Genomic DNA, 14,986 nt, shown 5'->3' with positions numbered 1-14,986 from the left:
CATTTCCCAACTTTCCCCCTCATCTCCCTCTGAGCTGCGACCTCCCTCAAGCTCCTCTTGTAAATCTATACTGTCTTCCTCCTTCCTGGAAGGGTCAGGGTGCCCAATCCCTGACACTGCTTCTTCTGTCAAAACTGGAGCACCTTCATGGGTGCTTCCAACAAAAAGATGAGACGATCCGATGGCCAATTCCATGTGGGTCATGTAGTTTGACCCAAGGAGAAAGGTTGTTTATTCATGGTGGAATATTCCATGCTTCAAACTGTAATTCTGGATAGTCCAGAGACACAGGCTCACAGCCTCTGAGAGAAGGAACTGTATCCAAATCATCAGGCAGGAATGCTTGAGTACCACATTTGTAAAGAGGGAAGAAATTGACTCAGAATGATGTGTCTTCTTTGTGTCCTTCAAATACACATTATTTGGGACTTAGGTGGACTATGGTGGGTTCCATTTTTCATTGGGTGGCCAGTGACCTAACTGTGGAGAGTGCAGGAAATCTGGCATTAGGCTTCAATTAGCTGCAAATCCTGACATGCTGCTTTTCTTCTCTGTGCTTTAAGTTTCCAGGAAACTAAATGGGGTCAAGGATGACGAAGTTATCTCTTCATTCCAGTACCTTCTGGGAGGCTGGAATGCTAATAGTATTAAGCCACAGCCCTTGCTGGGACTGTACCACTTCCGATTGCAGGTCAAAGATTGCTTGTCGAATTGTCCCTCAGAACAAAAGCTCCCTGTACATAGAACATTAGTAGGTCAGAGGTGAATGAGTTTATGCTAGCCTTCTCCTGGGCCTGATAGTTTTCAACATGCACCTCTTTGTGTTGGGACACATTTAAACTAAAAATAAAATAAAAAATTCTATGCTACTTTCCTCCAATGAGCTCAAGATGGTGGAAATGGCTCTCCCCGCTTTCTCTTTTACCTTCACAACAACCTTGTGAGGGAGGTCAGGCTGAGTGATGGTGACTAGCCCAAGGTCACACAGTGAGTTTCATGGCTGAGCGGGGATTTGAACCCTGTTCTCCTGTCCCAACACCTCCCACCTCCCATCTGAAGTGGGGCAGTCTAGCAACAGTCTAGGAAATATCTGCTGTCCTGGAAGCTTCTCGCCCAAAGCAGCTCCCTTTATGGTCACAGTGGGGTGTGTGTGTGTCTGCCAAAGCAACAGCCTCCCCATGATGCAGCACCCCAAACTAGCCTAGAACAGATACAATGATCCCCATGTGACTAAGTTTCATCCTTTCGTGAGGCTCCCCCAGAAGGTACCGGGACATGACGGAAAGCGATTGCGGAAGAGTCACAACATGATCACCATAAGTCACAAAGTGAGTACTTTCAAAAGCATTGGTACAGGGACAAGCATTTTTTCAGCATGGGAAGGTTATTCTTCCCTACTGTCCTGTGGCAACAATGATGTGTGTGTCCCAGCCCTACTTAGGTCCTAAGGAGTCTTTCAGAACAGCTGGAGAGAAGCTCCTGAAGTACAGTGGTACCTCGGGTTAAGAACTTAATTCGTTCCGGAGGTCTGTTCTTAACCTGAAACTGTTCTTAACCTGAGGTACCACTTTAGCTAATGGGGCCTCCCGCTGCCGCCGCACCGCCACTGCACAATTTCTGTTCTCATCCTGAAGCAAAGTTCTTAACCCGAGGTACTATTTCTGGGTTAGCAGAGTCTGTAACCTGAAGCATCTGTAACACGAGGTACCACTGTATTGCTTCTGACCATGGTGGGTAAGTAAACACTGCGAGTGATCAATCACAGAAAATGAGGGAGTGAATACAGGGCCCAGTGCATGATGCAGGTACCAGTCCATTTCACCAAGTGGGCTAGAAACAGCTTTGGGAAGGGGGCAATTTAGATCAGGAAAGCAGCACAAGGAAAGGGTTAACCATCTCCACCAAAACCATTGCTTTGATCTAAATCAGAGCATCCTCCTTTCAATGGCTGCTTTAAAGTGAAAAGCGAAGAGTCTGGAGAACTGATAATAGACATGCTGCCTGTTCTGGCTCTAAGATGAGTGGAGAACCTTCTGTGAGGCATGGGGGTAACTGTCCAGTGTGGAACAAAGGCCACCTGCCATTCTGCATAGTTCCTCCCTACACACACACACACACACACACACACACACACACACACGCTTAGCAGTACCTGCAGGGTACAGAAGTCTTGTCCTCCCTCTATGATGTTCACTAGAGATGCCACTATTTACCAACCCTTTCTCATTCCCACACTGGGATACATTGCAGCGTGTGTGTCTGATAGGGAGTCGCTCTTTTCACAACACAGAATATAGTATGCAAGGTGGTCTGTGGTCTCTGTGTCTATTTGGACACAAAAGGCCGTTCAGCCCAGCAATGGCCTTCCTGGTAGCGTTGCCACACTATCAGGACTTCCGAAGAAATGACTCGGAAATAGAAACGCATTTATTTATTTAGAACACTTTTTACCCTGCTATTTGACCTGGATTACAGTGACCTCATATCCTCCAGTTCTCCTTATTTTCCAGGGACAGTTCCTCCTCTTTTCCTTTGCTTGTTTGGGTAGCATTGTGCTGTTACAAATGTTCTGTCCGCCCAAGCACATCAGCTTCAATGTTCCACCTGTGCAAGGACACCAGCTTGCCTGATGGAACGATTGCCCTTCCTCTCGCAGTTTTCCTGACTCCCTGAGCTGATTTCAGGGGTGCAGCTGGAGGAGGGGGAGAGGCCCCTTTGCTGACAGGGTTTGCTGGATGAATCTTGCCCCCTGTGCCTTTTTGAATATACCTCCCAAAGGCAAATGTAGGGACAGGGCGGTGAGGTTCCCTGGATGAATTCCATTAGTGGAAACCCTGCACAGTGGCGATGGGGCTCTCCTCATCTTCTTCCCCCCATGTGCCTTGCGTGCCCATCTGTCTCTGCTGAAGTTGGCTCAGAATTGGGGTGCAGTCAGGAGAGCCCACAGAAAGAGCCTGTAAGAGGACCCTTCAACATTTCTCCAATGAAAATAGGGACGTCTCATTCCACAATGATGATTTTACTACAGTGGTTCCTCGGGTTAAGAACTTAATTCGTTCTGGAGGTCCGTACTTAACCTGAAACTGTTCTTAACCTGAAACACCACTTTAGCTAATGGGGCCTTCTGCTGCCACCGCGCGATTTCTGTTCGCATCCTGAAGCAAAGTTCTTAACCCGAGGTACTATTTATGGGTTAGCAGAATCTGTAACCTGAAGCGTATGTAACCTGAAGTGTCTGTAACTCGAGGTACCACTGTATTTATACCCACATCTTACTGGGTTGTCCCAGCCACTCTGAGAGACTTCCAACATATATAAAAACATAATAAACATTTAACATTTTTTGAAAAACTTCCCTATTATTGCCTTCAGATGGCTTGGGGGTTGGATAACTCCTTAACCTCTAACATTTCTCCAATGGAAATAGGAACATATTAAGGAAAAGCGGGACATTCTGGGAGCAAATCAGAAACCCGGATGGCTTCTCTAAATCAGGGACATTCCTGGAAAATAGGGACACTTGGAGGGTATGGGATCATCCAGCACAGACAGGAAGTTTATCATAGTGCCACATTGAATTCCACCCAGGAGTTCGGTTCACCAGAGACAAGCTCACAGAAAAGTAGATAAACTATCTTTGAAAATTAGGGATAAGTGGAACATATGAAGTTATTGTAATCCAGGAGCTTCTTTGGTTGAAACGCAAGATTAAAAATTGAATTGCTCTAAATCAGGGGTTGTCAGCCTGGTCCCTACCACCCACTAGTGGGCGTTTCAGGATTCTAGGTGAGCGGTCGGGGGTTCCATGACACAAGCTGAATCCTCCTTCCATCAAGCACTGGTGGGCGGTAAGGAAATTTCACCATCAAGAAAGATGCATTAGTGGGCGGTAGGTACAAAAAGGTTGACTACCCCTGCTCTAAATAATTAAATAATTTTCTCTTTCTGAGTCATCTCTTCAGAAGTCCTGCTGTTGTTGCGATCCTATCAGGAAGGGCTCAGCTATTCTTCGTGTCAAAATGTATGCCTTAACCTACATCTCTCAGAGGCAGAACAGACCAGGTATAGTTGGCATTCTGCGATGTGAACCAGGAAGTCCCCAGTGTGGTTCTTCGCCAACTACGTGATCGCCCGTTCAATTATTAGCCTACCATCGGCATAGTTTGTGGCCTACGAAAAACCTCTCCTCTGCAATATAGGAACACTTTGCTGAGCTACCTTCCTGTGTTCTTGTAAGAATGGATTGCAAGGTGGCAAACTATGCAAAGCAATTAGAACACACCAGAACCCGTTCTATAAATGTTTTTAATGGAGAAGGCACATTGGTTTGCCAGCCTAGTTGCAATTTAATTTAACCTTGATTGCTATCTTCTTCATTTGCCTGGGATAACAGTGTGGGAACTAGCCTTATCCTTAGAAAATATTATCAACCTAAACTTTTTTTGGGGGTGGGGGGAGTTGATATGCAGAGCAGATCCTCACCAAATGCCAAGGGTGTGGTGGGGTCTACGTGGGAGGAGGCAGTGCTTGAGGTAGTCACAGAACTGGCCAATTACAGGGTTATAACTGCATTCGTTTGCACAATTACTGCCATTTAATGCTTAAGTGACTTCCTTCTGAGAAAACATGCAAGTAAAACCTATCACCTTGAACTGATCTGTGAAATGATCTGGTAACCAAAATGGTGCACTCTTAATACTGGTCTTATTTGTGATTGGTGTTAGCCAGGTAGGTATGTTCTAGTCCAGACTAGGAAACCTTTTTGCCCTCAAATGCCACGTGGCAGTGGATGGGTAATTGGGTCCCACGTGCCACAGGTGTGGCTGGAGCTATCAGTGGGAGGAGCCATTAATGCACACATTCAAACCCACACACATGCATTCATACACTGTTGGGAAGGACACGCAGGGGGAAGGGAGGATCAACAGCTGTTTGATGGGCTGAAGGAGCACAATTTACATGTCCAGGATGGTGGAGCAGGGGTTTCCCATACAAATCAGGGAAGGTCATAGATGTAAATTGGACTGGAATAGCCTAACTTCTGTTCTCTATGGTCTGATAGCATCTAACTCTAGGTTAATTACTGCAACATGTTAAGTGTGGGGCTGGCTCTGAACTTCAGAACACAACGGTTCAAACTCACCAGGGCAAAACAGTTTGTGCATATACAATGGTACCTCAGGTTACATACGCTTCAGGTTACATACACTTCAGGTTACAGACTCCACTAACCCAGAAATAGTGCTTCAGGTTAAGAACTTTGCTTCAGGATGAGAACAGAAATCGTGCTCCGGCGGCGCGGCAGCAGCAAGAGGCCCCATTAGCTAAAGTGGTGCTTCAGGTTAAGAACAGTTTCAGGTTAAGAATGGACCTCCGGAACGAATTAAGTACTTAACCCGAGGCACCACTGTAGTGCCAATCCTGGCTGGACTTCACTGGCTGCCAATTAGTTTCCGGGCCCAATTCAAAATGCTGTTTTTGATCTATAAAGACCACCTGTCCCCATATGAACCAAACCGGACCCTGCAATCATCATCTGAGGCCCTTCTTTGTGCCTTCTTCTGGAGGCTGGCAACACAAGAACGGACCTTTTCTGTGGTGGCTCCCATTTGTGGAATGCTCACCCCAGGGAGGCTTGCCTGGTGCCCTTGTTACATATCTTTAGGAGACAGGCAAAATATTTCCTCTATGACAAAGCCTTTTACCTTTAACTCTCTGTGGCCTTTTAAAAGTTGGTGGGATGCTTTTAATATATTTATTTTTCCTCTTGATTTTTTTTAAAAAAGATTTTTGTTTATGCATTTTCCATTTTTCTTTTTACACATCGTGCTTTCTCATCGTACAATATTTCTGTACAGACTTCCCTCTTCCCTCTTGATTTTAATGCATCTATGCAGGTGGCAGAGGGAGGAGGTGTTCTGCCTGTTTGTAAGTCACTTTGGGTTGCCCTGAGCAAGATAACATAAAGCAACTAACAAATTCAATAAACAACAACAACAACCCCTGTGGGCGCTCTTGTAATATAATTGCCTTTGAGGTTCTTTGAGGGCAGTTTGGTATTTCTCCTTTTTGTACTTCGTAATGGCAGATCCTCCTGACTATCTCTCTCAAGTAAATTACAGGCAAGGTGAAAAGTTTAACAAGCCCAACAGATCTGCATCTCGGTTTCAGTATCTCATTCACTAGGAAGACCACATGATGTCCATGCATGTCACAGCCTGGCACAGAAAGAGGTTCTCCTGGCGTCTTTGAGGTGCCATGATTCAGACGCTGAGTTGTGGTGACTCCTCCCCAAGTCCCAAATCGGGAAAGAGAAACCTCCGATTCACAAACGAGTTCCTCCACATTCACTCCTCGGGGAACCGCCCTCCTGCCTACCTGCCTGCTTAAAGATCTGACGCAAGGCAAAGGCATGGATACAGAGCGAACCACCCAGCAAACACCCATTGTTCTATAGCTAGGGCTTGTTCATCGTGAGCTTGGGAAGGTCGGAGGCATCAACACCAAATGTCTGGAGAGGTAGCTCCTTGCTGGTTTTGAGGAAGGGAGGTGTGGTGCTTGGGAGGGAAGTGGCAGGATGCTGGTGGGAAAACTCCGGGATCTACGGAAAAGATGGTGTGCTTCAAATGATCTCCATGGATGGGACACCTCTGCAGATCTTTTGACCTGTATGTATCTGTGTAGCATATCTATGTGGTTTTGTTTGTGCTATTATGAATGTGGTTTTATTGTTGATGTTATTCCGCTTGCCACCAAGACATTTTTTCTTACCGTGTGTTGATGGCACAGAAATGTTTACAAACAAACAAAAAGTAAATTAGAAGGGTTGACATTTTTTGTTTTGCTTCTGTTTCTAGCTGCATTGTGCTCTTATGTTCTTGGATTACTTAACCTTAGCCTTGAATGTGGGATAGGATGGGTTGCAGCGTATTCACATCTAGCTTTTGCAATTTTAAAGTTTCTTTTCCCCAGCCTAAATGGCAAGAATCTCTACAATCTCTCTTTAACACTAATTTCTGGTCCCCTTGCTTGTGGGAAAATGTTTGAAAGGCTGTTCAAAAAGTGCTTAAAAAAACAACAACCAGCCCACTATTAATTATTATTTTTATTATCCTTTGGGGGCTTGTTCCTTGGTGTTTCCATACTGAGGTTATTAATTCTGCCACCAGCCTAAATCTATGCGGGCTAATTTATGTATCTGCAGAGGGACTGAAAGGGGCCATCTCCACGTGTATATACAACCCACACTTTCTTCCCCTTCTCACCTCATCTTCTTCTGGAGTTCTTAAAAGTATTTGTGTCCTGCTTTTCATCCAGCTGGTGGCTGCATGTGAGCAAGTGGGAAAGGATGTCTGTGACCAAAACCAGTAAGGAGATTCCTGCTGCTGCCCCTTCGGTGGAGTGCCCCGTCTGTTATGAGTCATTTCAGTCTCCGAAAGTGTCGCGCCGGGTGCTGAGCTGTGGGCACGCTTTTTGCCATGACTGTCTGGTCAAGTGCCTTTTGGCGTCGCGGGATGAGGGCCGGCTACAGAACTGCCTCATCTGCCCCGTCTGTCGCTTTGTGACCTTCCTCTGCAGGAAGAGAGCCTGCTTGCCTTCCAAGATCTCCTCGAACCCTCCACCTTTGGAGCTGCCTCTCTCACCTTCGTTGCTGTCCTTGGGGCCGGCAAACACTTTAGTGGTGCCTGGCCACTTCCTGATGTCCCTGCGTGGCTACGACAGCCACCAGAATGTGTGTGGCTGCCCAAGCATGGACTCGATGGTGCACCCTGGTGGCTTGGAGCGACAGTCTCACGTCTTCGTTATCACTCAGTGTGGGATGCCGCTGATCGAAGAGAACATTGGTGTCACCGCTCTAAACCACGATGTGGAAGCTGCGGGGTCAGTGACGTCTCAGAGGTCCCTAATAATGGGCTGCTTCCAATCACCCATTGTCTTGGCAATCCTCCTTGTCTCCACTGTTGCTCTGTTGGGGGCTGTTCTCCCCTGGCTACTACTACTAGAATGAATGGACATGATGAATGGACTCCCCTAGAGGCCTACTCTGCACCCCTCCCCTGCATCTCCTTTTGGGAACCACATGATGAAAAAAGTTATCCCTTTGGCACACCTGCAAAGAATTGCAGGATTCAGGTCGATGGGAGATCCACGAAGGAAACGGAACTACAGGAAATGGTATTTGTACAATCCCTCCCTTGTCATGTATGATGGTATTGCTAAAGTGTGGTTCAGAGGAGCAAGGAAGGTCACCTAGGCTAGAGACGGGGTCTAAATATCCTGCTGAAGACAATCAGTGTGTTTATTTAATTGTTACATGCATATCCTGCCCTTCAAGGAGCACTTCCAAGGAGCTCAGAGTTGTATTAAAGTTTCCCTGTGAGGTCAGGGTAGATTGAGAGGTGACAACATTTCTCAAGACCAACCAATGAGCTTGACAGCTGAGCAGGGATCTGAGCTCACACCCAAACTCAACATTGTAGCTGCCTCTGGTGCCAGTATTGCATCCAAGGGGATATGGGCTGTGGTGTGCTTGTTTGGAAGGGCTCACTGAACCGATTCAATGTCGTTCCACCTCTTACTTCAACACTCATGGTAATGTAATAAGGCATAGCCTTTGTGATAAGCCAAGGGCATCTTGGGTGGTTCCAGCATCATGAAAATCCTTGTTCCACCCAGGCAAATCCAAGCTGTTAGCACGTTGCTAACACAGAAGGATTCTCATCCTGTACACCATGTGCTCCTATTGCATTTAATTCTGGGCACACTATAGGTGAGACAGACCCTCCCAGCTGAGATGGAGTAGAAGTAACTTAGGTCTCCTGCTCCAGTCATTAGCAATAGCTGCTCTTCATCTTTTATTGCTCTATTGTTGCTGACCCCCATCATCTAGCAGCAGTCTTCATGTTGTGAAGATTTCAATCACATGATGGAATATGTTAATTTTGGTTTCATTTTATTTTTGTACCTTCTGTCCTGTTTTCTACTTTTGATATTGTTGTCACACTAAGATTAATAAAACGATTTCATTGCTACTCCTTAGCAAATGGACTTCCTTAGATTTCAAGGGTAGTTTTGTCAGATGGTCTTATTTCCTCCCAGGCCTCCTCCTCCCCCTCCCCCTCCCCCTCCTTCTTCTTCAAAACCTGCCCTTGCTTTTGCCTAGGCAGGCAGAGAGGGAGGCCTGGCAGTTGTGCATCTAGTTGATGAGCACACAGGTCACAAGCCCCCTCTTCTGGCAGTTAGGAGAACAAGCAATTTATCATTTGAATTGCGCATCCTTAGGTAGCGCTGTGGATTTTCAGTGGTGGGTGGGACTAAGCAGAAAGAGTCGAGGGGTGAGTTCACACAACGTCACCACTATTTCAAGTGATGACTAGCAGCTACACAACAGCTATTGCAGGTCAAAACACCACAGGGGCGTGTGCAGTGGGGATTGTGTAGTGGGAAGCGAGGGAGAGAAAGTCCCATTGTACAAACTGAAGTCATTCCACTCATGCATTTATTTAGTTGAACACGACCCAGAGCTTCCATGACACATGGCATCACTCAATACTTTTCAGTGGTGTCCTGTTCACACATTCGGCAGACTGTGACAGAAGAGTGGCTTATGTATGTACAGATGTGGATCCACTGTGAGAATCATGGTTTCTAGACTTCATTCATAGGTGCCCTGGAAGGCGCTTTCAAGGGCGCTAACATTACCCAGGTTTACATTTCACTTTTATTTGCTGTAAGGAGTGGCTTGATTTATGTGCTTTTTTAAAAAAAGCGTTGTGACCTACTTCTCGCTGGTGTGACATGGGGAATGTATCATTGTTATTTCCCATGGGCGGGTTTTGTTTTTTGTTGTTCCTTTTAAAGAAAACTAATTAGCAGCTCTACGTAGCTGCTTCAGATATGAAGTAGTGCCATTCTGGGTGTTTCCTCTCAAACCCTTTTACCAATGAATCTCTCTCTCTCTCTCTCTCTTACACTCACAGGCATATAAACACACCCGGGTTGCCATTAGCTCCATATGGAGAGAGAAAAAGCCAGTACAGATGTTTCCTAAGGAGAAAGAGATAAGTGGAGAGAAACAACAGACAAAACGTTGTGTGTGGTTACTAAGTCCTTCTAGCTTTTCCCGTCTTTTGTTGAGGGAATTTCAGAATTTCCAATGGGCAGAGTTAGGCTGCTGTCAAACGGTGTGCATAATTTGTAGTCCAGCCAAGTGGGCTTGTCTGAGACTTCCTGGTAGCTTTTAAAAAAGTAAACACTCATACCAAACTCACCTACAACTCAATAACTGGATCAAAGAGTGACTCATGCCTACATCGATGTCACAGTAGCTGTGGAACACTAATTTGGAGCGTGGCATCCTGCCTCCCAAAGTGTGCCAACCAATGTTTTGTTTTGAGTGACAAGCTCAGCAGCACCTGAAATGAAATAAGGCAAAGCTAAATGGGGCAAGGCAAGAAGGGAACCATGGACAGCTCCGTTTGGGATTGAAGCTGGAGACTCCATAAGAGCAGTGATATTCTAGAGGCACTCAGTCCTGAGCCTTAAACAGGAGCTGCAGCTCTATCTGTGTAGCTAGTACCACATTCCGCGAGCAAAGCCTCTTCATTAAAGGGGCCCAGCCTGCTTTAGTAGTCATTGATCCTGATGGAAAGTGGGAGCCATTAAGGTGCCTCAGCGTCAGAGGAGGGCCCCCCTGGTGTCCTCAACCCAGAGAGGTACTGGCACAAGAGACTTCTCTTCTGCAGGTGCCTCTGGTTTACTGTGGACTTCTGGAGGCTGTCCCTAGGGGAAATTTCCTCTCCCACTTCAAATCCACAGCCCAAATAGGAGGAGCCCCAATCCTGGTTCATCACATTAGAAGCCCACAAGCTGGACTCAAGTGCAATAGCCCTTTCCTGCTCATGTTCCCCAGCACCTGTTATTCAAAGGCATGCTGCCTTTGAACTTAGAGGGGATGTAGCTAACATGCCTAGTAGCCATCTAGTCTTATCCTCTACAAATTAGTCCAAGCATCTTCTAAAGCCATCATAGCAAATTCCATAGTTTAAATGATGTGATATGTGAAGAAGTATTTCCTTTTGCCTTCTAAGATTCAGCTTCAATGGATGGCCCCAAGATCAAGTATTATGAGAGGGATTTTTTTTTATTTTAAAAAAACTATCTACTTTCTCCACACTATCAAACTTCTGTAAAATTGCGCATAGGATGCAGGAAATGGATAGAGAAAGTAGGCACGTGTGAGAGAAGGACTATGAACCTGTCCTGGCTCTGCCTCTATCCAGTCTGATGAATGGAGCTACTTCTGGTAATGAAACCAGAGAGGAAGACTAGAGCCAACTAGGCTGTAGAGGCCTTTTCCCACCTGGTCTGGGAAGGCAGGGCCCTGATTGACTCCAACTACAAAAACTGAGGCTGCTGAACTTACTTGTGGCATGTGGTATTGTTTAGGTGAGGTTGTTTCCTGTAATTGATATTCATTTCTTGTATCTTTATTTTGGATATTCTTACGATTTATGTCGAAATGGTTCAATGTGTACTTTTTGATGTTTTATTTATTGTTCATAACTACTTTTGTTAAGTTTGTAATTATGTATTTTTTTTTACATGGTTGTAAGCCGCCTTGAGAATGGTTTTAAAGCGGCATACAAATAAAATGACTAATTGGTTGATCAACACTAAACATACTATTGCTAGAAATGGGGGTGGGTGGGGGTGGCTTCTGGGGGTTCCCAAAACAGCAGTGGCAGTGCAACTCCCCAGTCTTGAGTGCCTGCTCTTTGTCACTTGCTTTGGATATCAGCACATTCAAGCCAGCTTTTCCAATGTTGAAAAAGAGCAGACCATCTCAGAATGTGCAAAGCTGGTCATGGGAAAGACTAATAGATGTTAACCAGTCTTAGAAAGCACCAGCTGCTAGGTTTAGATGAGCCAGTGGGACAGTAGGAATGTCTATCCCTTGTCTCCCTGCAGAGTCAAGCTTGGCAGGAGAAACTTCATTTTTCCTATTGCGCTGAGGTTGGAGGATGCACCAAACTCCCAGCACGGCTGCAGTTCTAGAACATCAGAAACTGTCCTAAACTGAGCTAGATCATTAGTTCATCTAGTTGAGTACTGTTGACATTGACAGGTGCTCTGCCACTGAGCTGTGGTCCTCCCACCAGGTTGTCAATGTGTTGGTTCTAGAAGACCAACAATGGTAGTACCTATAATGTTCCAGTGGTCCTCCAAGAATGAATGTGACTTGATACCAAAAGCACAAGCAAAACTGTCTGATTTCATGGCTTTTAAATTACAATTCATTAGCTAATTGTTGTTGTTGTTGTTCAAGGACACACATCCCACCCCTCTTTTCAATAAAGGCAGAGGTCAAATTCCTTTCCAGTCTGTCCTCAAGTCTTTCCTGCAGGGAAGTTCATGGTGTTATGCACTGGCAATGTTTTGTTTAGATTCATCCTTGTTTGTTTGAGCAGGTGCCTCTCAAGCAAATCGTACAGCCCCATTGCCTCCATTCGGTCCAGAAGCTTTTGTGTTCTGTGGGTAGGGCAGAGAAGAAATGGAAGCAGGTGAAAGAACCCTTTTAGACAATAAAAAACACACAACGCTCCATGGATTTGATGTATAGTGCTATACACATTTCAGTACTGGGAGTTTGGGCCCTTTTCATTCACCCACCCACCCAGAGCCCACCTGGAGACATCTTGCTTGCTTTGCAAGTGTTTCGGTGTGAAACAGTTGGGAGGGGAGTAGTTCAGGACTTCTGTTATCACAGCTCCAACCCAAGAGGAAGGTTGAAAAGTACACCGTTATCTCTGAAACAAGATACACCAAGGTGCAGGATGGCAACCTTCCTTTGCTTGGCAAATCATATGACTTGATTGCAACGTGGCATGGAGCCAACGCTAAATCAACCCCTAGGATTGCATGACATGGATATAATATCCTGTCGGTCATCTTCCAGTTGCTGTTATCTGTCTTGTCTCCAGACTACGTGAAGTCCAAAGTCTTGAATCTGATATTCAGATTCTGCAATGCTGGAGTGCTTTGAGCATGTCCTTTCCAGTCTAAAATATTCCTCCCTCTGATGGTTGCATTCTGTTTGCTGCATTCATTCTCTGCTTAATCCGTCCAGCCTAACTCAACCAGCTGTTTTTGCAACACATGACTGCAAATACTCCTGGAAGCCACAAGGAGGTGCCAGTGTATCATCACGATGACTCCACTGATTCTCCTATAAAAGCTTTAAAAAAAGAATAGGTACTAAGCTGCAAATAATGACCCACAAGCTGATAAACGTAGATCAGACAGATCTCACTTATTTTGGAAAACCATTTTCTATTGGAGGATAATAGTTTTCTCACCCACATATGCAAGCATACTTAGATGCTACTGACCCTGAGCTGCCTGAGTCTTAATGGCAGCTGCTACAGTTACCTGCTGTAGGTGCTAATAAGACTAAGAGATGCAAGGCTGTGAAAGCAAAGGTTCCATTGGGCAAGCCAGTGGCGACACAATCTGAGACAGCATTGCAAGCTAAGTCTCTTTTTTACACTTAATGTTAAGTAAATGTGCAGTGTTGGTTTAAAACTGGAGGGAACTTTGAGAATACACCCCATTTAGGCTGCACACAGGGCTAATGCTCATATGCGTGTTTGTTCATATGACTGGTACAGGGCCTAATGAGGCCCTAAGCTACGGAAGGTAATGGGGCCCTTTATATGTCCAGCTGTCCTTTGTCAACAACAAATTGCCCCTTTTTTTGGGTGTTGAATATATGCTATATGGGGACGCGGGTGGTGCTGTGGGTTAAACCAGAGCCTAGGACTTCCTGATCAGAAGGTCGGCAGTTCGAATCCCCGTGACGGGTGAGCTCCCGTTGCTCGGTCCCTGCTCCTGCCAACCTAGCAGTTCAAAAGCACGTCAAAGTGCAAGTAGATAAATAGGTACCGCTCTGGCGGGAAGGTAAATGGCATTTCCCTGCACTGCTCTGGTTTGCCAGAAGTGGCTTTATCATTCTGGCCACATGACCTGGAAGCTCTACACAGGCTCCCTCGGCCAGTAAAGCGAAATGAGCACCGCAACCCCAGAGTCAGTCATGACTGGACCTAATGGTCAGGGGTTCCTTTCCCCTTTTTATATGCTATATGGTAATTTATGGACCAGTCCATGCAGAATGTAGGCACACTATATATAGAAATGAGCAAACCAGTTATATTTTAGGGAGCAGGCTAGCAGGCGGGGCCCATTACTTACCTCATAGGAGCCTACACAACACAAAACAAAAAACACTGTTGCTGTGTGTAGGTTTTATTTCATTTGTTTTTTATCTTATATTTTGGAAATGTACATCCAGGTGTTTTTTTCTTTAATTTTTTGGGGGGCCTCAAGAGAGTGGGGCCCTAAACTTGTTTAGCTTATACGTAAATCCAGCCCTGGACTGGTAGCATCAAAGCTCAAACCCCAGTAGCTGATCATTAATCCCAGGAAATGACATGAGCCTATTCATAGTATTTAACTCAATTGATGAAATGTTTGCTTATGCACCAAGGAAAGGAAAGTCATTAGCGTTCTGGTAATTGCCTCTCCTAGTCAGGCTGATTGGGTTATCTGCCATCTGCCATAATGGGCTGTGGAACTGATGTTCTTTGCTGGCACACTCCCTCCAGCCAGAACACTGCTGCCCACTCAGATGTGGCATGCATTTGTCAAAAGTGGCATAAAGATGGGCAGTAGTCAGGAAACAAACAGAATCCTGGTGCCTGTCTCAATACAAAAAGGAGAAGGTTCACATAGCAGATCCACACAGCATCATTCAGAGACTGAAACCAGCACCGGTGAATGCTGACTTAGGAAACCTTATTCAACTCTCCTAGACTGTATCTACCTGGAAAAACTAGGGATTGAACCTGATACTACATGCAGAACAGCTGCTCTACCACTGCTCTACAGCCCTTCTTGCCAACCTGCTATATTATATGCTATAGTGTTT

General features: G+C 45.5%; 1 protein-coding gene across 2 annotated transcripts; it reads left to right on the top strand.

Annotated features, from left to right (window-relative positions):
• The first annotated feature begins 6,366 nt into the window (after nt 1-6,366).
• Nucleotides 6,367-12,375, top strand: RNF222 (ring finger protein 222). 2 transcript variants are annotated; one of them, XR_014005292.1, is made up of 3 exons: nt 6,367-6,668; nt 7,318-8,175; nt 9,981-12,375. XR_014005292.1 is itself a non-coding variant. In XM_081184499.1 (2 exons), the coding sequence occupies exons 1-2, from the start codon at nt 6,640-6,642 to the stop codon at nt 8,006-8,008; spliced, it is 720 nt and encodes a 239-aa protein (XP_081040625.1). In that variant the 5' UTR covers nt 6,367-6,639; the 3' UTR covers nt 8,009-12,375. The 2 variants fall into 2 exon arrangements, 1 of the variants encoding a protein (XP_081040625.1); XM_081184499.1 differs by having other exon boundaries at nt 7,318-12,375.
• The last annotated feature ends 2,611 nt before the right edge of the window (nt 12,376-14,986 follow it).

This window comes from Podarcis bocagei (assembly GCF_964188305.1).
Source record: "Podarcis bocagei genome assembly, chromosome: 2".
Classification (NCBI taxonomy): Eukaryota; Metazoa; Chordata; class Lepidosauria; order Squamata; family Lacertidae; genus Podarcis; species Podarcis bocagei.
This window is presented reverse-complemented; position numbering and strand designations above follow the sequence as displayed.

Coding starts and splice junctions, on each gene's coding strand:
- RNF222 (XM_081184499.1), top strand. CDS start 6,640: ATGGGACACCTCTGCAGATCTTTTGACCT. Junction 6,669..7,317: donor CTCTGCAGATCTTTTGACCT/GTATGTATCTGT, acceptor CTTTTCATCCAG/CTGGTGGCTGCATGTGAGCA.